Source organism: Myotis nattereri (genome assembly GCF_964212035.1).
Source record: "Myotis nattereri genome assembly, chromosome: 7".
NCBI classification, from domain to species: domain Eukaryota; kingdom Metazoa; phylum Chordata; class Mammalia; order Chiroptera; family Vespertilionidae; genus Myotis; species Myotis nattereri.
The window spans coordinates 25,870,249-25,895,472 of NC_138082.1; the positions used below are offsets into that span (position 1 = coordinate 25,870,249).

At 42.5% G+C, this 25,224-nt stretch overlaps 1 protein-coding gene across 1 annotated transcript; it reads right to left on the minus strand.

Moving 5' to 3' along the window:
- Positions 1 to 756: 756 nt before the first annotated feature.
- On the minus strand, positions 757 to 22,283 carry AP1S3 (adaptor related protein complex 1 subunit sigma 3; the record flags this gene model as incomplete). The annotated part of the gene is made up of 5 exons (XM_081096004.1): positions 757 to 792; positions 5,983 to 6,120; positions 12,031 to 12,139; positions 13,606 to 13,784; positions 22,206 to 22,283. 5 exons carry the CDS (start codon positions 22,281 to 22,283, stop codon positions 757 to 759), a joined length of 540 nt encoding a protein of 179 aa, XP_080952130.1.
- Between the last annotated feature and the right edge of the window lie 2,941 nt (positions 22,284 to 25,224).

A 25,224-nucleotide genomic window follows, 5' to 3' on the forward strand; every position in this document is an offset into this window, starting at 1 on the left:
GACTGAAATTTCATTATTATCAAGTGTATTTAAAATGTCCAGCATGGCCGGTATGGTTCAGTTTGTTGAGCATCATCCCGTGCTCCAAAAGGTTGCCATTTTTATTCCCAGTCAGATCACATGCCCCAGTTGGAGGCTCAGTGCCTGGGTTGGGGACTCGATCCCCTGTGGGGGCCATGCAGGAGGCAGTCAATCAATGTTTCTCTCTCTCTCTCCCCCTCTCCCTTCTTCTCTCTCTAAAATCAATAAAATCATATATTTTTAAAAAATGTCTAGCGTTACATATGAACTCTGAACTATTAACATAATTTTGAATGATCAATCAGATAATTTTAAAAGCTAAACCTTTAGAAAAAGTATTGCTACTTTACATTCTAAAGCACGGGTTATTATAATACAGTTCTCAGCCTGTCAGTAGAGGACCAAATGCAGCAAAAAACGTACTACAATAAATGTATTTAAATTAGCTTAGAAAATTACATGGAGTTAACACATTGCAAACAAATGTTCAAATCTACTGAATCATGAGGCTGTTATGTGAACATTCAGAGCTACAATAAGTCATATACAGTATAATACAGGCACGTAATAATGATAAATATGTTAAACAACTTTCAATTTTGCTAGTTAACAAAAAAATCCCTTTTAAGTTATTTTTGGCATGGTGCTGGAGGCTCTGTCCAATGACTGGAGGCGGGGCGCTGCTTCTTTGCAAGGCCAGAGCACGCAGCAGTCAGAGACTTCAAGAAGGTGCAATCAGAACGTCGGCTTGTTCATGTACTCTTCCAGGGTCTGCAAGAGAACAGCAACTTAGAACAGCTTCCCTCAAGCCACATCCTGTAGCAAACTGAAGTCTGTTCTGCATTCCTTTGCCATTACTGAAAGGCAGTGTTGGAAAGTTCGTGTGGACATAAATCTCTGCATTCTGATCAAGAAGGGTGGTTCCAAGTTTGAGTACCATTCGTATACGCACCCATAGGGCTCAAACTAACTAATGATCAGCTTGAGGAGAAACTATGCTGGCTCACAAAAATGAATGTGCAGCAAGAGCAACGCTAAAGCAACAGCTGCAAGATATCACTGCTGACTTCAGAGAAGTGCGCCTGCTAACATGATCATGAGGACTATGCCAGGCACATGTATGAGAGAAATCGAATTCTATTTGTGGAACACATTTAGCGTTACAGATTTTGTACAGAACATCTTCCTTACACTTGTTGCCAAGATATATCAAAAAAACAACCATAAGTCTTAAGATTTCCTGCCTTGTATCTTGAGGAAGCTTTCCTCCAAAGTATACAATTATGTTTCTTCATCTTCCTCAACAGTGACCAGGTTTGTGACATGCCACAAGGCCATGGCTTTTGTCCAGACTTTTTAAATGTTTGAGTGGCTTCACAGTGACAGGCAGAGTTCAAAGCTACGGTGATGTTGCAAGTCCATACCATGCACAATGGATGGACTTTTCTCTTGCACTCTTTCCTATAATATCTGTGTGTGCAACACACTGGGTTCTGGGTTAAATCAATAAGATAGATCAAGGGGTGAGACTTAGGTAACACCGCTGCCTTTGACAGCTCCATCTGTGACGCTCAATGCATTCTTAAGCCTGAACCCCAGGACACGTGGTTCACTTGCCCCTGCCAGGAAGACAATCAACCAGCATGGGCCAAACAGGTGAAGGCCAAGGCCAAGCCAGATTGTTCAGAAGATACTAGGGTTACAAATCAGGTGTGTTCTAACTGGTTTTCACCAGCTCTATTTAGAGTGCCAGTGCTCCTCTGCTGAAAATACTGTGGTCAGCCATCCACACTTCCCTATTAGGTGCTTACACCTTGAAGATGAACATTGGCCAATAAGAGCTGACACCCCAAGACCTCTGCCCTCTACCACCTTTTACAGATGCCGCCCATGTCTTCACAGTTAGCAAGGGTGTCACATTGGCCAGGGGCCCATGCCTGTTTTGTGGCACCACTTAAAAAGGAATATAAAGTTACAAATACAAAATTGGGCATAAAGTTTTTGAAAATGAGGGGGGCGGGGGAATGACAGGAGATTGCGAATTTTTTTTTAATTTTATTTTCTTGTTTAAAGTATTACAAATAGTAGTACATATGTCTCCTTTTCCTTTTTTCCCTATTGACCTTCCCCTGGCCTTCCCTACCCCCCAGCATATGCCCTTCCCCCCTTCCCCCCAGTGTCTTTCGTCCATTGGCTATGCTTATATGCATGCATACAAGTCCTTCGGTTGATCCCTTACCTCCCCCCCAACAACACTCCCTAGCCTTCCCACTGTAGTTTGACAGTCTGTTCAATGCTTCTTTGACTCTGTATTTATTTTTGTTCATCAGTTTATAATGTTCTTTATATTCCACAAATGAGTGAGATCATGTGGTATTTTTCTTTCACTAACTGGCTTATTTTTAAAAGATGACAACTATCGCAAAATCCAGAACAAGAGCATATGGTTACCAATCATTAAGTGGCTGACACCCTCTACAATATATTTATTGTCTGGCTACTTCTTCTTTGCAATTAAGATACCCTGGAGCTGTCACCTCACTGACTCCACAATTCATTGGCCCCTACTGAACGGCACTGGTGCATTCAGTCTGCTGAAGACTCCGTGGCTGCCCTTCCTGAGCCATCTACTCAAATTGCATGAGCCAATAATGTATGAGGTTGGTACTGTCTTGAGCTTGTAGGAACAGCTAAACTTGCTTTGTTACTCTGTGGTCAAAACCTCTGTTTGTCAACCCCATTAGTAATCTCAGGAATTGCAACCTCTGCAATTCAAGATCACTATCTTCTTTTTCCTTCTAATTACTTTGCACCTGTCATCTGCAATTCTTAGCTGTTACCTTCAAAGTAAGATACTGCCTAAAGCTATCCTCAACCAATCAAACTGTTCATTTACTTCCACATTATCAACATCTTGCCCTAGTATACTCAGAATAAGCTTTCACCACTTGGAGATTTAAGACTGTATATATGGGGAGACAGTATTTTATTAAGGGGTCTAGAGAAAGTCCCAGGGGCTATGTGCAGGTTTTCAGTTGGGTTAAAAATGAAACAACGTTATTATTTTAATCTTAAGGTTATTCCCTTAACCTTTAGTAACTACAAATATGTGTTTAGGTCCCAAGGACAGAAAATAAAGAAAGCAGTAATTTTTTTCTTTATATGATTATATTACTTGTGTGCATTCATTTAAACTTCTCTGACTGAACTTACAAAGCAAACCAAATATACAAAGTCAATTTTTTTTCACTATAAATTTTAATCCACGATATAAATGTAATCTAAAGACACACTGAACATCTTGTATTAGAAAATGACACATAGCCGAAACCAGTTTGGCTCAGTGGATAGAGCGTCGGCCTGCGGACTGAAAGGTCCCGGGTTCGATTCCGGTCAAGGGCATGTACCTGGGTTGCGGGCACATCCCCAGTGGGAGATGTGCAGGAGGCAGCTGATCGATGTTTCTCTCTCATCGATGTTTCTAACTTTCTATCTCTCTCCCTTCCTCTCTGTGAAAAATCAATAAAAAATATATTAAAAAAAAAAGAAAAAGAAAATGACACATAATGATCAAGTTCGGCTTTGTAAGTCCTTCTGTGGCACAGACTTCCCTCGCACCCAGCTCTGTAGCTGCTGGACCACACCATCCATCACGGCACACTGTGCAGAGACGACAAGTGAAGTCTGTTCAAATGATGGTCACAGGTGTACTGTTTACCAATCCAAAACACACAGTCCATTCTACATCAGGGAATTCATTCACAAAGTCAATTTTTTAGCCAGCTCCCCACATGTTCATTGACTTAGCCTGTATCAGAATGCCGATAATGCTGTTTCGATTTGGCAGGTGCTGTTGAATCAACGAGATTAATAGGGCAGTCGTGGCATTGCCAGCTCACTATGGGGACACAGAGGCTAACTGGAGGACCCCCCGAGACCTACTCATCAGGACCTTCCACTCAATCACAGGGGACATGAACTACCAATTAGTGTTTAAAATTGTGAAAGGGCTCTCTCTTGAAATACCTGCTTCCAGATTTAAATGGAACTAGAAGTACTAGATACACTGCAAGCTCTTTAAAATGTTTTCCTGGGGGCGGGGGAAGGGGTGTTCAAAATAACACAGGTGTGTCTTGACACCAATTCAAAAAATTTTAATTTAAGTGCCAAAAGACCCTGTTTAAAGTCTGTTTCTCCTATATTTTAAAAAATATTTTTATTAATTTCAGAGAGAAGAAGGGAGAGGAGGAGAGAGAAACATCCATGATGAGAAAGATCTGCTCCCTCCTGCATGCCCCCTACTGGAAATCGAGCCCACAACCCAGGGATGTGCCCTGACAGGGTATCAAACCCTGACCTCCTGGTTCATGGGTGGATGCTCAACCATTGAGCCACACTGGCCAGGCAAGTTTGTTTCTCCTACAAGGAGACTTCACAGTAAGAGCCCTGGGATAGAATTATAAACAACCTCCTGGCATAGTGAAAGAAAGGCTGTTCTGTGGAATTTCCAAACCACTGATTTCTCAAGTATCTTGTAAAATTCCCTTCCCATAGCATTTGGAGAGAGTCAAGTAAACAGCAGAAAGTTTATGTGCATTTTTTGTGGTGAGAACACCTCTAGCAATAAATACATCGGCCTTTTAGCTGGCACAGACAAACTCAAACAGACGTCTTTCTCAGTATCCAAGAACTGGTGCCCTAGATAGGCAGGAACAAATAATCAGCTCAAAGACGTGCAAACACAGTTGCTGGGAAATCATTCCGCACGTTGTTTTATTAATTTAATCAGTTTATTCTTTTAAAACAGTAGGAAGAACGGCTTTAATGCTAATTTTTCAAAGGTACTTTGTAACACTCTGGAATCTCTTGACCTGCTGTTATGAAAATAGAAAGATGGAAAGACCCATAAATGCTGTGGGAAGAAGTACCCAGAGGGGGCAGAGCTGGGTTGGATTATCTCATTTAGGAGGTCAAAGGCCAGTGGAGTGATGCACTATTTTTCACAGTGTACCTGGGAAAACTGAAGGGACCCATGGCGGTAAGTTCCTTTATGCCAATCTGGACTACAACTAAAAGCAAAGCCCCACTCTACTTTATATGAGCACCACAGAGTCAGGAGCACAAACAAATGGATGCTTCAGGGCCCTTTTATACCTTGGCAAGCGAGCCTAGGTATTCCCAACTAATTTATGCAAATAGGAGCCCACACACAGCCTTCTGAGGAGGTGTAAGAAATTTTAATTAAAATGATAAATGCGCTCTTCAAGAATAAAGCTCTAATAGCCCTGGCAAATGAAATAAAGATGTGCTGCTAGTTTCCTTTCTGGGGCAGCATAGATACTTTAACGAAAATTTTTATACCCCTCATAAAATTATTCTTATAAAGAATATCACCAAGTATGTGATAGCTTTTTGATAGGGAGGTAACCTCACTGAAAAGCTCAAACATGAAGAGTGAAGGTTCTGGAGCCCAAGTGCCTAGGCTCAACTCTCTATTCCACACTCAGTAGCTGAGTGACGCTCAGCAGGTCACTTACCCTCTCTGTGCCCCAGTTTACTCACCTTTCAAATGAGGCTAATAATACTACCTACCTCTTAGAGTTGCTGTGATAATTAAATAAATTAACACATGTAAGTTGCTTGGAAACTGTACTCAGTACAGAGTAAGAACTTAATAAGTGTTGGCTAATATTTAATTACCACCACCACCACCACCACTACTACCACCATCACAATCATAACTACCATCACCGTCACCACTACCACCACCACCACAACCCCTACTACCACCACTACCACCATCACTATCGTCTCTACCACCACCACCACTGCCACTACCACCACCAATATCACCACAACCACTACCATCACCACCAACATCACTGCCATCATCGCCATCACTACCACCACCATTATAATCATCATCCTCTTTTCCCACCGCATGAGAAACTGAGTACTGACCTCCTGTAACATATCAGAATCTTCAATGGCTTTGACAGCAGATTTCTTGGACGTTTCCTGAATTTCTCCACCTATTATAAATTCATCCAGGATAAAATAAGCCTTTTCAAAGTTAAAGATAATATCCAGCTCACAGACCTGGTAGGACAAAACAACAACAACAAATGTTTTGATAAACCTGCAGTGATATCAAGGGAAACATATACTACTGTCTCGAGCTTTTCAAGCAACACCCATGTGGCATACCAAGGATAAAAATATCAGGTAGCATGTTAAGGACAGAAAAGTTGAACTAGGGAATTGCAGGCCTTTAATAAAAGTAGTAAAATCACATTCCATTAAAGCAGAGCATGTCCCTAGGTAATGTTTAATGTCACAACAAAAGATTTGAGACTCGGTGGAGGAATGAGGCTGCCCAGCTCATATTTCGATCTGCTCAGATGAAAGCTGAGCCCCACTACATTTCAGGCTCGGGGGCCGTGCTTCCTTTCTCCTGCTCTCTGCTCTGTGAGTCGGAGCTCCTAGTTTTAGGACCCTCAGAAGGTCACACTTCAGACCTCAATTGTGCTAATTTTTCTCAAAATTATGTCACAGGCCAGTGGCTCTCAACCTTCAGAATATGTCTAAACCACTCAGAAGCTGCATTAAAACATCACTGCTGGAGTTTCTAGTGCAGTGTGCCTGGCTAAGCCCGAGAGTTTGAACCTCTAATGGGGTCCCAGGCGATGCTAATGATGCTGGACATGTGGGGAACCAATGACACTGCCATAGACCAGAACAGGCTGATAGATTTGGTCAAGTGAAGCAGTGGTAAGACTACTCCCCATATTTCAAATAAAGCTCATTTCCAATTATTCAACCCAACAGCCACTCAGGGACTCTCCTTGCTGTTTCCTTCAACTCACTGACACCTAACTCTCCATTCCCACACCCTCCTGAAGGTCTGAGAATGGCAAGATTTCAGTCCTCCCTGACCCCTACCTCTCAGCAGACTGGAGCTTTGGAAACTTCTTCACCAATCTCGTCCCTGAAAATTTCCTCTCTCCTGTTCCCTGACTGTGGCGGTCCCATTCAAGGCCTGTTGTCTTCCTCCATCTCTGATGATTCCTTTTCAAGCTCCTTGGATGGTTTGTCTCCCCTGTCCCCATCCATCTACATTTGTTTAAGAGGTATTTCACATGGGTACTACACTTATCGGGGAGATCACATCATAAGGGATATAAATGCCTAATCACTATGTTGTACACCTGAAACTACTATCATAGTGTATGTTAACTGTAATTGGAAAATAAATTAATTTCTTTTTTAAAAAAGAAGTATTTATGGAGTGCTTGGGACATATCAGGCAAGAGGAAAAAGAAGGTTGTAAGAGGAAAAAGAAAGTTGCAAAATAATGGGCATAATGCAATTCCATAATGCAAATCCATTTTATTTTTAAAAGTTTATGTCTAGAAGGATAGGTAAAAAAATATGCAGTACTTTGCAATTTTAAACAGTGTAGATAAAAAGAAAGCACAGCAGATCAGACACCATGCACATGAAAGAAGGTAGGAGAAGTAAGCAGTTACCAGAAGTTGGAAGAAGCAGGAAGTTGGGAGTTACAGTAGCCTCAGACTTCAAGGCAGGCATAGACCAGGAATCCAAGATAGGCAGCAGCTTCATTAGGAGAAACCAGCAGCCAGAGCTCTGCAAAGTGAACCTGATACTAATGCAAGTTCTCTGAGAACTTCTCATACCCCACTCTCAGAGCAGCTGCCCCTCCCCGTGCCTGTGGGGCTCCCCAGCAGCCAGGTGGCAATTAATTTATTGCACCTCAGTTCAAGGGATAGGGGTAAGGTGAAGTGGTGTACAAAGCCAAATACACACAAAACACACAGGCACACTAGGCATGCACATACACGCACAACTTGGATATACAGGTACTATTGCTAGGTCATAGGGAAATGGATGCACAAGTTCTATTGGCACGATAGAGAACATTACCCATGAGCAGCTACTCACATACAGCAACTCCAAAATTCGACTTTGTGGCTATTTCTTGAGTCTAACCCCAAGGGCTATGTATCACAGAGTAAGAAGAGAAAACATTTCAGGGGAACCTTAGCCTAAATGCAGGTTCTTCAGCTATTGCCTGATTACTCAAATACTTGCTTTTTGTTTTCTTTCAGATACTTCCAATTCCACCTTAAGCACCCTGCCCCAGTACACCAGATGCTCAAACAATTTCATTCCACCAAATTATGCAAAAACACAGGGCTTTTGTGTTAATCAGCACACAAGCCTCTTTTTTAAAAATCATTTTCTCGTGCATCTATATCTGGCAGGAAGCTTATAAAAGGCAGAAACAGTGATAATTTAACTTTACATTTGATCTTCAAGCCTTATGCTTTACTATAATTTGGAGTAAGGGTCTTCTCTTAGAGCAGAATATGTGATGTAGCAAGAATATTTCTGGTATTTCAATAACTAAATCCTTTTGGATAGAGTCTAAGAAGGACGTTCCCTTACTGAATTCTCTTCTAAAGTAAATACAAAAAATATCAAGTTATATACAATAAATGTATAAAACTATAGCCTTAACCGGTTTGGCTCAGTGGATAGAGCGTAGGCCTGCAGACTGAAGGGTACCAGGTTCGAATCTGGTCAAGGGCATGTACCTTGGCTGCAGGCACATCCCCAGTAGGGGGTGTGCAGGGGACAGCTGATCGATGTTTCTCACTCATTGATGTTTCTAACTTCTAACCCTCTCCCTTCCTCTCTGTAAAAAATCAACTATATATATAAAATTATATATAAGATAACCCTAATGCAAGGTATAGCTAAATAGCAATGGACAATTTAGAAAGTATTGTTAACTGCACTGTTCCTTTGATCCTCACAATAGCCCTATGGGGTTAGCAAAGTAAATATTTCTATTAACCTCTTCCTATAAGAAAATCCCCTCCATGGAGATCCAAGTGCTCCAAGACAGCAATACCCACACCTTCTGAGGACATCAGTGAAAACTGGCCCAGAGTCTGAGATGGGGAAATAGGCAGGCCTGGAAATCCCGGAGCAGACCCTTATCTATCGTGAGACCCGGAGCTTCATAGCCTCTATAAACTGGGGTTAATGCTACTTACTGCAAATCGAAAGATTAACTAGTTAATCCTTGTAAATCTCCTTGGAATTGAAAAGTGCTAAAAAAAATACATGACTTAAATCAGTAGCAGAGATTTTGATTTATCTGTCATCAGAAGGTAATATTTTTCCAGTGCTATATATAAGAGGAGCTCAGTACAAAGTTTTAGATAACAGAAGGACAAAATTCAAGGAAACCTTCAGAATAACACAAGAGAGAAAGTAAACCAAAAAGCAATGTTCCTGAGACGATGTCAGTGAGAGTCAGTACGCTTTGCTCATCACTGTTAATTAATAAGGATTGAACACCTACTGGGCAGATAGCCTTGAACTGCTCTTAGCTGCTCTTAGCTTAATGAAAGATTCATTGAATTTTTTAGTGAATTAAATTTTGGATCCTCCCAAAGGTCTGCCCAAACAGGATGAAGGACTGATGCTAGAGAAACAGGAATTCATTCTGACTCTCCCTGTACTTTAATGAGCCTCGTGTGAGTGAAAGGGAGTCTACGTCTCTTGAGAAAGCCACGTGTTCTGAAGCGCCCTCAATTTGGCCAGATAAGATCCAGACCCACATTCAGCCCCAGTTCACATTGTCATAGCTGGATTAATCCAGAAAAACACAACAGGTCAGGCCAGAGTGCAGAAATGAGAGGGACAAGGCGAGTCCTGGGGAACTCCTGCAGGCCTCTGCAAAAGGCCGAGCCTGGAGGTTATTTGAAAAGGAAGTACCAAAATGTCAGAATTCATCTGAATGACAGAAAGCATAACATCAAATAATCTCAAATATAAAAATATGCTATTATGTCTTTGTAGATCTCTCTTTTAAAAATGAAAAAAAAAAAATCTTAGGGAACCAGGAGAAAGAGAAAGAAAAGTGATCTAGCTATCTCGTTTCCTCTCTACTGACCAACAACCTGAAGTCCCTGAAGCAACACTTAGGTCTTTTCATAATTCACAAAGGAAAACAGGGGGGAATAACAGGGAGGGAAGGAGAGACAGCAGGAAAATTCTTTCCGAGACCTTTCAAGTACTCAGCCTATAAAAAGAGTTGCAACAAATCTGATAAAAACCCACCCAATACTGTAAATGTTGCCCATTCCATTAAATGGCATACAAAAAACTCTTGTGGAAGTAAGTGCTCCTAATAACACAAAATAAAAATCTTCAGTGAGCAAGAAATCATTTCCCAAATCATTTTCCAAATCCAATGACTACTCGGAGTGTGAACTACTTTGTTTCTGAAACGGTTGCTAAAATATGGTCCAGAGCTGGTTACAAGTGTTGAAAAAACAAAGTCAGTCCTAGGTCATGATCGTGAAAGACTTGCAGTTCAATGGCCAAGCAAAGCCCGTGCAAGTGAAGGATAAGACCGGGCTGGCCCATGTGGCTGGAGCACTGGGTGTGTCAGGGATGTAAAGAGAGAAAAGTGAGAGAGTGGGAGAGTGGCCTGGGACCAAGGTTTACAAAGCTTCAATAGCAGGCTAAGAAGTTTGAATTTTAGATGGAGAGTGACTGAGGAGGAATGTCACCCTGAATCTGTGCTTTGTAAGGAAGATGGTAACCAATAGGCCAGGTGAGAGCCAGAGATGAGGTTTCAAAGAGAAGCAAAAGTATGATCCCAAAAAAGCCTAGACTAGTAACAGGAATGAAGGAGAGGGATTTTAGCCTAGTTTTAATAGACAGAGGCAGATTGTAGTACAGTGATGCCTTGACTTATGAGTGTCTCGACTAACAAGTTTTTCGAGATATGAGCCGTCTCTCGGCCGAATTTTGCTTTGAGTTGCGAGCTAAAATTCGGGTTACGAGACAGCTTCAGATACCGCACCGCTAGTTGGCGCAGCAAACGTCACAGTGAACGCCACCTCAGCCCAGTATCATGTGTCTCACTCGTTCACTTTTTGATTTGACATACGAGTAATTTGAGTTACGAGCTCCGTCACAGAACGAATTAAACTCATAAGTCAAGGCCCCACAGTATAAAGGTTGGAGAAAGCTGAAAGGATCCTGAGACACAATAAATTCAATCACGATACAGAACAGAAGATGAGTTTGGTTCTTGCTACGTTGAAGACTAAGATGATTGAGAAGCCCAGGAAGAGCATCTTCAGCAAAGCAAGAAACAGTCACGTGATAACAGGTTTCCAGGAGAGAAAATCAGGCAGACACACCAGAGAGGAGGAAGAGCAGCAGGGCATTTAGGGAGCAGGTGGAGGGAGGGATCTCAATGGAAGAAGCCAGAAGGGGCCATAAGCAGAATTCAGTGTCCTGGCAAAATAAAAAGGAGCAAATTTAAAGAAAGAATCGTGGTGAGCAAGGGCTCAGTGCTGCAGGAGGTTAAGCAAGTGAAGATTTAAGAAGAGTCACTGGTGTCGGCCATTGGCGGGGGGGGGGGGGGGGGGGGGGCGGGTAACTGATTTCCTTGGAGCCGCAGAGGTGGAACCCAAGCTGTGAGCTGCTGTGGAGTGAATGAGTTCAGCGGGTTGGGACACCTCATGTAAGACATTACTGGTGGGGGGAAGGAGATAAAACAGCAACGTGAAATGAAAGGGTATTATTGTTGTTGTTTTCATTCTCATGTATAAATAATATTAAAGAACATATGTGACTTAGTAGAAGAAGCCAGAGAGGAACTAAAAGAGCAAACGAGAAAAGAGATGACAGTCCATGACAAAGAAGGAATCCTTCACAATTACACTCTTGTGCATTAAACAAGGTCTCATGTGTTGTGGTCTGAAGACAGGGACACCACCTGCCTTGAAATCTGCCATTTAATAATTACAGGAAGTGGGGGAAGCCTTTTGCTCTGATCCTTGATACAAATGCAATTCATATTTTACACTTGAGAGAGAGAAGGAATGTGACGCAAGACAGACTGAAGTAAGAGCTGAGATGGAGACCTACTGATTCTAATAGACCAGAACAACTTACATTTCCAAAGTACTTGTCCAGCAACTCCACATAACGATGCACAATCTCTAGTGTCAAGAGCTCATTGTCCTGACTTTCTACTGCACAGCAAAAGTATAAGCTAGCATACCTTGAAAGGAAAAAAAAAGTAAAATATGATGACCCATTAAACAACCTGAAGGTGGATTTTCCCCAGTGAAGATGCAGTTACCTCCTGCTTCCCATCCAAGAATGAAATCATTATTCATCACATTCCATATCTCAAAATCATAGTCCTGTGTGTTTCTCCTATGGGTTTCTCCTGTGTGTATCTTCTACTCAAAATACTCTTCCCTACCCCATTTGTGTGGCTAACTCTTCCTTGTCCTGTTGCTCTGAGCTTGGGTGTCATTTCTGCCAAGATTGTCATTCCTGTCATCTCTGACTGGATTGGACGCCCCTGCTATGCATCCCTGTGCCTCCCCTTTCAGAGCATCAGGCCTCTTCATTGTCCATTTCATAGCCTGTCTCTCCCACCAGATCAGTGGTTCCCAAAGGCAGGGTCTGCCTTGTTCACTGTTGTAACCCAGTGCTTGTAATATCAGTCGAGAGAACCACTGAAGCCTATTCTTTATATAAAGATTTAAAATACAACTGAACCAAAAATTTTAGAAAACCAGCAGGTGGAGAATACAGACAAGCTTCTTGTCAGCAAATACTAAAAATGTTGACCACGGATCCCACTTTCTGGTAATTTAATCCATTAAATGCAGTCTGCAGCGGTTACTCTACCTTTCCCCTTCAGGTCTTATAAACACTCCTAGCAAGAGCCTTTCGAACGTGTGTTCCTTCTGGAAGTTGCATGAAGATGCTGGGTGCAGGTCGGGTTGGCTGTGTTCTGATCCTGGCTTGGTATCAGTTATCTAGGTCTAAATGGGCAAAATTACTCATTCTCTTGGGGTCTCAGTTTCCTCATCTATAAATTGAGGTTTCTTCTGAGTATGGTCTTCCTACACAAGCAGGTGCAATAAAGAGAGAATACATAGGATTTAAAGCCAGAAAGATCTGAACTTGAATTATGGCTCTGCCTATTACCACTCAATTACTGTGAGCGGGGACTAATTACATAAGCTCTCGGTGGCTTTAGTTTCTTCATCTGCAAATATGAGCAATAATAACAATAAAGAGAATTTTCCATCTCTGCAGCACACTAATCTGCATTTCCCCATAATACTTATTACTAACTGAAAAATTTTTGATTACTTAAAAAATGAGTAAGTGCCATGAGAGCAGGAATGTCCTGTGTCCCATTTACTACTGTATCCGCAACCACTAGGACAGTGTTGGGAATACAGTAGGTGCTCATAAGGCATGTCTTGAATGCCAGCAGGCATTATCAACCTGAGATTAAGTACCTAGACTCTCCCCTGGCACATCAAAGGCCTTTCAATAAATGAGCATTCTTTCCCAGTTAGTCTGTGGGTACAGTTATTTGGGCTCCAGTCTTTAAAGATTTCAGTAAATGATGAAATTGGTGTTGCAACCTAAAATGCTCAGGATTAAACAAACCAAAGCAGTAACAAGAAATAAATTCAGTTCTCATAAAGTTACTCACACCTTTTATAAACAAGTTTTAGTTCCTTCCAGTCGATAAAACTGCTCATCCTCTGACCACGAGAGAGCACAATCTGAACAATCTCCCGGGTGATCTTCTTCCTTTCCTTGTCAGAGAGAGTTGTGTACCATTTCTGCAGCCGTAATTTCCCTTGTCGACTGAAAAGCAATATGAAATGTATCTATAACAAAGAAGGGACAGAGAAAAAAACAGAACTTGGTCAACCAAATCATTCTATGTAGACACAAATGTTCAGTGGCCGGGTGTACAAAGGATTATAATTCTGAACCAATGAAAAAAGGCTTCCTAGCCTGAAAACAATCCCCTCTCTGAAATTACCTTTAGCCCATCAGAGAAACAAAGAAATGTAGACACCACAAAGTTTATTTATATTATAGGGGAAGATAAGTTCTTTTTAAAATTCCTCTTATGAGTCACAAATGCAGGATAGGGAGAAATATATATCAAGGAAGTACATAATTCTTTTAAGAACACATTAAATTTGTCCTTCACAAGCAAAAAGGAAATGTTAAGAACAGTGGAAGAGTTTACTTTAAAAGTTATATCCTAGTTCCATATCACTACTATAGACACACAATGATAGAGAAATAAAGAAGGGAAAGAAATGAGGATGAAGCAAGGCGTGAAAGTGAGAAGGGGACCGACCATATTTTGTCATTAAAATATTTTTATGGTTTTTTAATTGATTTTTTTAATCTTTAATTTCTTTATTGGTTAAGGTATTACAAATGTAATTGATTTTTTAGACAGAGAGGAAGGGAGAGGGATAGAGAGATAGAAACGTTAATGACAGAGAAACATGATTGATTGGCTGCCTCCTGCATGCCCCCCACAGGGGATTAAGCCCACAACCCAGGCATCTGCCCTGATCAGGAATTGAACTGGTGGCCTCTTGATTCCTGGGTCGATGCTCAACCACTGAGCTACACCAACTGGGCCATATACTGTCATTTTAAATAAAAGTTGTGCATACTTAAGGTGTACAACATGATTAATACATGTGCGTAGTGAAGTGATTACTACAGTCAAGCTAATTAACATTATCAACTCACATAGTTACCATTTTTGTGTGTGTAATGAAAGCACTGAAATATACTCTCTTAGACACTCCAGTATTCAATACAGAGTGTCCCAAAAAATGTATACACACTTTGAACAATTATTAATTCCAATGGGTTAAATCTGAAAAGAAAGAAATATGAACTGAGTTATCATATTTTAATAGTGTATACATTTTTGGGGGGACACCCTGTATACTGAGAACTAAAATAATTAATTTTTTAAACTTTTTACAAATACAATATTTAACTCCTTTTATTGAAAAGGTTTGGATCTGAACATCATGGCATAAGTCATACAAACTCAATAGGTGGTAATGTCTGAGGGCCAAAAGAAACCAGGCTTTCCTCAGAGCTTCCCCTACCCCCAACCTGTAGAATTTGAGATCTTCTTAATAAACTATCTCTGCCTTAGAAAGGAAACATATGTTTTAACAAGGTCTTGAAGACCAAGACATGGCAAATGAAGAGAAAGCAAGTTACAGAGCTCTATATGCCTACTAGCTTTAAGAAAAATTACCCTCAGTCTGGAATTTAAATATTTACTTAGAACACAGTATTTTCTTAAATACCAATTTCACAATCAGAGCAGGTATAGGTAACCCAATAATGCAACACAATTACTATTTTCTAAGAATCATATTAAGAAAGGTGTTTTTGCTTCTAAGGATATCTATATATATAAAAGCGTAAGCGACCATTACGACCGGACAAAGGTATGACCAGCTAGTCGCTATGATGTTCACTGACCATCAGGGGACAGACGCTCAATGCAGGAGCTGCCCCCTGGTGGCCAGTCAACCTCTTATGATCCCTCCCCCAGGCAGGCCAGCCTGATCAGGGCTGAGCTAGATGACCCCCATCGACCCCAATCTCCAGCCAGGCCGAGGGACCCCACCCATGCACAAATTTGTGCACTGGGCCTCTAGTATAATCATAAAAGTGGCATTCTAAAAGTACACAGCAGAATGGTGATAGAATAAAACCTCAGAATCTTAAAAACAAGCCCCTTTTTGGATAATCACCAATGGATAAGAGTATTCCGTCTGATGTTTGGTGAATAAGCAGATTTTTGTTAGAGAAATGAAATCCACACATTTTCTTAATGTTCACTTTCCATTTCCTGACAGAAAGTTTTCTTCTTCCCATTTAATCTAATCTCTTCAAAATCAGTGTAATCTAAATCAGCTAAAATTAAATGGATTTTCCCTGATTTTATCCAGAAAGTGTATAAAGAGACATATCACTATCCTTCGAATAACAGCTAACTTGGCAAATTTGAAGACAGCCTTTAAGTATAGCCTGAATCTTTTCCTTCCAGAGAAAAAACCCTGGTTTCATGTCTTCTCCTTCTTGGTTCTATTTTCAGATGTCAAAGTCATCACGGTTGCAATTCTTCCATATTTCTCCACAGGCTTTATGTTCCTTTTAATTTGGGGCACTCAGACCAATGCCAAAGTCCCAGCGAGAGGCTATAACTATTTCTGAGTTGAATTGTAGAACACTTTCTAGTTCCTCTATTTGCAATCTTCACTCAAGAACAGGTGCCTATCTTTTTAAACATGGATCAACAATGGAGAACAATAAACAAGGAGCATGTTTTTTTCATTCTAACAACAAATTCAAAGGGAAAGGATAATCAGGGACATAATACATGTGTCCGTGAGCCCATACAAAATATAAAAATGCATTCCATATTCAAAAGAAGCAACAAATAGGTTCAAGTTTATCCAGCATAAGACAGTGTTGAAAGGCTTGGATCTCTCAGGTCCTGCTCTGGTGCATGGTGTCTGTTACATCTCCCCCAGATTTAACAGCTCGAGGGACTCGGCAGAATGAATCCCAGTGATTCACAAGAGTCATCACCTCCAGCAATTGATTTCATCCAATTTATCAATTTAGTCCTTCAAGGCAGATGTTTCAAGAGGTTAATCAAATGCCATTTTTGATTAGCATTAGCTTGAGAGCAGGAAAAAAGGCAACTGGGTGGTTTTCTTCAATAATTACAAAGAGCCAGGTTAAATTCGAGTTGACGTCATCAACAAACTTCATCTGACTTCAGAAAACAACCACCGGACATTTCCTTTCAATAATGTTGCTGAGAAGAAAGGGGTAATGGAGAGACTGGTAATACTTGCAAACACCAACTCCAGAAATAACCAGAAAATCCAATGAAGTTGATTGAGCCAGCTTGACTTCCTACATTTGGCCAAAATGCTTTGGCCTCAACTGGGTGCCCTGCTGCACCAATTTCTCCCATCCCTGTCCCAGAGGGAACCACATATGTCAGCAGCCCTTTTGAGGGGTCTGGTTCTGCCCCACATGATCCCTCAAATCCAAACATGTAAAGTTAATCCAAGCACTCCTTGTCCTCAGAGTACCCCCTACAACAATGCTTGACCTTACTGGGCACAGCCCAAAATTCTCACCTTGATCCAGAGCAGAAACTGGCTGTTTTCTTCACCATATATTTCTGAAGCATGTCTAGGGAGGTGCCATTAAGCCTTTGAAGGGAGCACGAAGCAGACCAGTACCTATGTATTTGGGCTGCTGCTCTGAGCCAGTATTAATTAGCATCTTCCTTCTATTTTTTTTAAGTTTATTTTTTTCTCTCAATTTTATTTTGTATTGGTTTCAGGTGTACACCTTGTGGTTAGACAATCATAAATTTTACATAGCGTTCCCTGGATAGTTCCAGTACCCCACCTGGCACCAAACACAGTTATTACAATATTATTGACTATATTCTCTATGCTATACTTTATAACCCTGTGACTACTCTGTAATTATCAATTAGTACTTCTTAATCCCTTCACCTCTTTCACCCACCCCCTAAACCCCTTCCCTCTGGCAACCACCAGTTTGCTCTCTGTATCTATGAGTCTGTTGCCATTTTGTTTGTTCATGTATTTTGTTCTTTGGATTCCACATATAAATGAAATCATGGTATTCGTCTTTCCCTGACTCACTTATTTGACTGAGCATAATACCCTCTAGGTCTATTCATGCTGTCACAAATGGTAAGATTTCATTCTTTTTTATGGACGAGTAACATTCAATTGTGTAAATGTACCACAGCATTTTTATCCACTGGTCTGTTGATGGACACTTAGGTTGCTTCCGTGTTTTGGCTATTATAAAAAACACTGCAATGAATATAGGGAGTCCTATATCTTTTGAAATTAGTATTTTGGATTTCTTTGGATAAACCCCCAAACGTGAAATCACTGGGTCATAAGGCAGATCCACTTTTAATTTTCTGAGTAAATTCCATACTATTTTTCATAGTGGCTGCACCAATCTGCATTCCCACCAACTAGCATCTTCCTTCCAGTTGAAAATAAGCAACGAATGCCTCCAATAGCAGCTTTGGCTCTTAATGTTTGAAAATCTCCCTGCTCCTGACCTGAATCCATGAAGTGGACCCACAACCAGCTTCCAAGAAGAGGGGTATCCAGGACTCTTTCCTGTCCCAACACTGTCACACCATGAACACCCCCTTTTCAGAACTAGCTTATATTTCAGGATCCGAGCTGCAAATATAAATACACAGACTATGTCCCTTCCCTCCAATCCCATCAACCTGACAGGCCCTTCCTCTACTGGTCGGACCCCATGATACATCACTTAAAGGACCCTATTGCTAGGGTCCTTACCAACTTTGCCCCTTTTCCAACTTCTGCCACCGCTGCAAATTCCCAGCCCAGACAAGCCCCTCCACTCTTATCTTTGCTTCTCTATTGAGACAGCAGGCACTTTGCAGATCGGTACAACCATAAATCTATGCTGGCCCAGCTCAGTTGAATCACCAGTGTTACTTAGAACCTTTCCAGATATCTTTTCATGTAAAGGTTACTAAGCAAAACCCCCTTTTATTTCCTACACAGGTTATTCCAGGTCATCACCCCAATCCCTCATATTCCCCATTTCCATCCTCACGCCCTAACTCTCAAAAAAAGCCAAGAGGACGAACACCATTCTGTGGGATTTCCCAGCTCCTCCCACACCTGGACACCCATATGCACAAACTTGGTCACACCCACCCTCAGCTGATTGATTTTCTTCCTCTGTCAGGGAGCACATCATCTCCTGCCCTGGCTTTCAACTCTCACCTACCTCTTCAGGAACACAGATTCTCAGTCTGACACTGCGGGTCTCGGCCCCTCTCTTTTGAGACTCCTCACATGTAGATGTTGAATAACTAACTCCCTCTCATCTTGAAATCAATGCCCTTCTCTAGAATTCCAACCTTCCCCAAAGGTGACTCAGCGGTCAGTCTCAAGTGTCCAAATGTGCCCCTGCCTATACACCCAGTATGTCTACTTTTAAAATATTTCGTAAGGATGTGCCTTAATATGAAGGTACATATTTGAGCACTAGAGGCCAGGTGCACAAAAATTTGTGCACTTGCGGGGGAGAGGGGGTCCCTCAGCCCGGCCTGTGCCCTCTTGCAGTCTGGGACCCCTCGGGAGATAACGACCTGCAGGCTTAGGCCTGCTCCCGGGTGGCAGAGGGCAAGCCCAATCCCTAGGTGCAGCCCCTGGTCAGGCTCAGAGCAGGGCCGATTGGGGAGTTGGGGCGCCGCCCCCTGTCATGCACAGAGCAGGGCGGATCAGGAGGTTGCAATGCCACCCTCAGTCACGCTCAGGGTAGGGCCGATTGGGGGGTTGGGGCACTGCACCCTGTAACTTCAAGGCAGGGTCGATAGGGAGGTTGCGGCGCCACCCCCTGTCACGCACAGAGCAGGGCCCATCAGGGGGGTTGGGGCTCCATACTCCGTCAAGCAAAGAGCAGGGCCAATCAGTGGGTTGAGGAGCTCCCCCCTGTCACGCATAGAGCAGGGCCCATCAGGGGGTTGGGGAGCTCCCCCCTGTCACGCACAGAGCAGGGCCGATCATGGGGTTGAGGAACTCCCCCCATCACTCACAGAGCAGGGCCGATAGGGGAGTTGGGGCACCGCCCCCTGTCACACACAGAACATGGCTGATCAGGGGGTTGGGGTGCTGCCACTGTCACACTCAGGGCAGGGCGGATGGGGGCGGGGGGGGGGTTGGGGTGCCGCACCCTGTCACACACAGAGCCGCAGGGCGATCAGGGGGTTGGGGAGCTCCCCCTGTCACGCACAGAGCAGGGCAGATCAGGGGGTTGAGGAGCTCCCCCGTCACGAACAGAACAGGGCGGATAGGGAGGTTGTGACCCCGCCCCCTGTCACACACAGAGCCGCAGGGCGATCAGGGGGTTTGGGCGCTGCCCCCTGTCACGCTGATCCCGGTACTGGGAGGCATATTACCCTTTTACTATATAGGATAGAAGCCTGGTGCACAGGTGGGGGCCGGCTGGTTTGCCCTGAAGGGTGTCCTGGATCAGGGTGGGAGTCCCACTTGGGTGCCTGGCCAGCCTGGGTGAGGGGATGATGGCTGTTTGCAGCTGGTCACACACCCTTCAGGGTGGGGGTCCCCACTGGGGTGCCTGGCCAGTCTGGGTGAGGGGCTGAGGGCTGTTTTCAGGCTGGTGGGTGACGGAAGCTCCCAACTGCTCCTTTTTTTCTTTTTTTTTTATTCTGGGCCAGCTTTAGTCTGGCTCCAGCTCTTAGGCCTCCGCTGCTGAAAGCAGGTATTTGGTTTGTTTCGGTTCTATAATCGAAACAATGTATAACTCCAGCTCTGAGATCCCGGCTCGCTGAAAGCAGGTTTCTGGGGTTTTGTTTAAGCTTTTATATTTGTTACAATGTTTCAATCTGCAGGCTCAGAGGCCGGCAAGGCAGGCGGGGAATGTTGGTTTCCTCGGTCACTGAAGCAAGCAAGCCTCATGTTAGTTTCAAGCTGCCTGGCTGCCGGCCACCATCTTGGCTGGCAGTTAATTTGCATATCACCCTGATTAGCCAATGGGAAGGGTAGCGGTCGTACACTAATTACCATGTTTCTCTTTTATTAGATAGGATTAGATGTTTACTGGAGGTCTTTATAGTAATACACACTAAATATATAAAACTGGAAACTGCCCAAATTGCCAATAGCAAAACAAATTTAAATGGTATTTGTTAAAGGATTTTAATAAGTGATAATGCCTATGGTATAAGGTTAACTTAAAAAAAACACCAGAATCTAAAATAGTACACAGGCCTGGCCAGTGTCGCTCAGTGGTTGAGCATCAACCTATGAACCAGGAGGTCACAGTTTGATTCCTAGTCAGGGTGCATGCCCAAGTTGCAGGCTCCATCCCCAAAGGGGGTTGGGGGCGTGCAGGAGGTAGCCAAGCAATGATTCTCTTTCATCATTGGATGTTTCTATCTCTCCCTCTCCCTTCCTCTCTGAAATCAATAAAAATACATATATTAAAATAAATAAATAAATAAAATAGTACACAGAATATTATAGCAACATTGTAAAACTATACTTGCATAGAAATTATATAAAGGAAGTACACTGAATTGTTCATTATGTTTATCTTGGAATAGTTGAATTATAAATGTCATTTTCTTCTTTGTACTTGCCTGGATTTTCCAAAATTCATATGTGTGATTCTTTAATAAGGAAAAATGCTTAATGAAAATAATAGCAAGTTCAGTAAAAATCAGTCAACATTCTATCTGAAGGCCAAGTACTATGTAAATGTCCAAGTGCTTTGAACAAATAAATTTATACCTCAAGGAAACTGCTCTCTACTCAGGAGATCCTGTGGTTCTGTAACCAGACAGACTGCAGTCTGTTCACAGCCTATCTCCTGGACACATGATGATGGAGGTAGGCAGAAGCATAGAGAGCAGGTAAGGAATGATAAAAACTATCATCGTTGCTGTGTTCTATCGGGGGAGCCCTAGTAATCATTTTTCTCTAATTTCCAAACAATCTCTAATTTCAGAATAATCACATATATTAAGGGTATGTGTTTCAAGAAACTTTTGTTTCAGTTGCATGTACTTCTACTGGGTAGTGGTGTAAAATGCATTTTTGTTTTTGTGGTTTGTTGTGGCTAAAAGGAGGAGGAGAAGAAGGAGGAGGAGGAGGCAGAAGAGGAACAAGAGGAGGAGGGGGAGGGAGAAGGGGAGAAAGTCATTTGCTTAAGCCTTCAGGAATCTATTCTATTACAGACTGTACCAGCATTCCCATGATGGAAATCTGAGCTGCCAGACTACAGGTGTCCCTGAAGTCATTTATATATGTTCTTAGCATGAAGGTTCATTGACAACCTGCCAGTCCTCAAGTTTAGTAACTCTCTGAAACAAGATTGTTACCTGCCAGAAATTAAAATGTCAGCTATTTCAAATTTCTTACATGCCATCCAGCCAAAATGGTGTATATGAACCCCTGTTTCAGATTAGCCCAAGGCATGCCAGGCATCCATCATGAGGCCAACCCACATCTAGGTCTGGGGGTAGAGGGTAGTGGAGCAACTTGGTGGTTAAGTGGAAAGATTGTGCTAACAGGCAGTTTGAGAGCTTGCATTTGAATCCTGGCTCTGTTGTTTATGAGCTAAATAGACCTGGAAAATTACCTGATCTTTCCGGACCTCAGTTTCCTCACCTGTAAAATGGGGATGACAATAGTAATGATGTCAGTAATGCTGAAGGATGTAATGTACGTGTCAACTTCTGAGTGCATATCCAGCACAGAGTGAGCTCAAAATAAATGCTTGCTATCGCTAATATATCATCCAGAAGACTGTCCCACCATTCATACTCCCATTTATCTTCATTGGGATAAGAAAAAAACACGTTGCTTCCTCCTTGTGAATCACTCCACTCCTCCTCCATCACCTTTCACCAAATAGTTCCATGTTCTGATAGGAAGTGTCCCTGACAGCCATTTCATAGGTACCCAGAAAAGCATTCTGCTGATTTCTTTGGGTAATAAACCATTCAATTTCTAGCTGTTTTGCTACCTTGTCTCCTTAATCACCTGGCCTCATCAATCACATTTCCAATGCTTAAAGAATGAGTTTACAGACAACCCAAACTTGCAGGGAAGTCTTTGAAGTTCCTTTCTTTCTTTTGATTGCTAACCAATGGTCTTCTAATCAAGGATTTATTCATTCTAAGTTCCCTGTAAGGTGTTTACTTTAAGGTTCCCCATTTTTCATTCATGGGCGTGCACAGTTCTAATTTATCTATAATTGGGTGGCAGCAGTTACTGTTTTCATTTTCACTGTTCACCTCCCCCTCTGAACTCTGCTTGAACTGCATCACTCCTCCGTGGGGACCTTTCTCTCTCTTCCCCCACCGGGTTCTATTCATGAGCAGGTGGCCCAGTGGGAATTACAGGGCGGGTGTGGCACTGAACCAGCTGTCTGCTTCCCTCTCTGGGTTTTGTATCTGTGAAATGAGACAGCAAGGTCACATATCAAATACTTTTCATGGGTGAGGCAGAGGTAGATAACATTTTAAATAAGGGTAAAGGTTCAGTGTAATACAATAGGGTTGGAAGAGAGAGTCAAACTGTAAATCACATGTTCCAACTAAAGAAATAGCCATAATTCAGCCATAATACGGTGTTGCCAAGAGAAAAATATCAGCCAGTATGGCCAGGTCTTCCAATTTTTTATTCCCAAAAGAAGCCTGAAATCTGAATGGTTATGTAAAACACTGGAATTGTTTAAATGCTGGGAATCAATAATCCTATATAATAAAAGCATAATATGCTAAGTGTCCGACCGATCAGTCGACCATTTGGTTGACTACTCGACCAGTTGCTATGATGCACACTGACCACCAGGGGGCAGATGCTCTGACCGGTAGGTTAGCTTGCTGCTGAGGTCTGGTGATTGGGACTGAGCGAGAGGACCAGACACACCCTGAAGCCCTCCTGTGGTCCCTTTCCGGCTGGCAGGCCCTCATAGACCCCAATTGGGACTGGGTGAGATGGCCCGATCAGCCCTAATTGCCTGCCAGGCTGAGGGACTCCATCTGTGCACAAATTCATGCACTGGGCCTCAGTAATAATAACACAACAATGTTCAAGCAAACAAAGCCAATTGTAAGTTGGTGGTGGTCTGCGCTCTGCTTTTGGGCTCAGGTCTCATTGGAAACTCCTGAGTTAGATGACAGCCAAAGTCCCTATTTCACAAACGTCATTCTACAGCTTTACTGCACTCCATGGCTTTCCCCTTGCTGTAGTTTCTGTTTGAGGAAGTGGCCCTCTGGCCCAAGAATATTGCTCCCACCTCTCAGCCTAATGTTGAGATCAGAATCTCCTAGTAATCCTTATTCATCAAACTTTATAGGTTTCTTTTTTCCTCAAGATTTCCCGCTCAGGTTCCTGTTTCCACAATAAAGGGAGAGGACATTTATAGAGATAATTAAAATCTAGACAATCCCAGACTCTCCTGTCTGGCTTGTTAATATCAACCTTTTTCCTGAAATAAAATGTTGAAAAGCAGACACATTGGCCAACATATTTCAATTCTTTTGCCAATCCTTGCACACCATCTGGTGGCAGAACTATCTGCTTATAACAAGCGAAATGCTCAGTGAAGAAGGAAAATCAGGTGAATTGGATGAGGAGGAAAGAGCTGGGAAGACTAGAAAAAGAGGGACAGTAAAGTGAAAAAGAGGAATGAGGTGGAAACGTTAGTTATGAACAATTCACAAATCAACTTGAGAATTAGCTAGTGGCCATTTATGAAAAACATTAAAGAGCCTCCTGTAAAGAAAATTCCACGTAACATCGTCTGTTATCCTTCCACCTGTATGCACCACAGGGTTACTGAAGGAAGGGTGGATAGATGGGTAGTTATACTGATAAAACGGGATCAGCAGCTTGTTGGGGGGTGAACTGCATCACCTAAAATTTATGTGTTGAAGTCCTAACCAACCCCTGCCCCCCAGTATCTTAGACTATGACCTTCATCATTACAGGTTAGTATGAAGTCAAACTAGAGTAGGCTAGGCCCCTAATCCAACAGGGCAGGTATCATTAAAAAAAAGGGGGAATTTGAACACAGACATGCTCACATCGACAGCACCCTGTAAAGATGAGGGCACAGCTGAGGAATGCCCAAGGTGGCCAGCAAAGCCCCAGAGCTGGGAGAAAAGCAAGGGGCAGATTCTCAGAGGCCCGGGAAGGACGCAGCTCTGCTGAAACCTGGACGTTGGACTTCCAGCCTCCAGCACTGTGAAAGGAAAACTTCGGTTGGTTAAGTCACTCAGTTCCTGGCATTTTATTACAGCAGCCCTAATGCACAACCGGTCTCTGGCACTGAATTTTATGTCTTTTTTTTTTTTAATTGCAAACATCGTCATCATTGTTTTCTATGTTTACAATTCAAAATCATAAAACCAAGTCCTCCACATTCCAGAGATAAAGTCAGCAGATTCCATTCAAGTTAGCAAATATTTATTCAGCGTCTAGCACAGTGAGGTATTTAAAATGAAATAATCCACCCAGCCAGTGTTGCTCAGTGGTCAAGCATCGATCTATGAACCAGGAGGTCACAATTCGATTCCCAGTCAAGGAATGAGCCTGGGTTGCAGGCTCGATTCCCAGTGGCGGTTGTGCAAGACGCATCTGATCAATGATTATCTCTCATCATTGATGTTTCTATCTC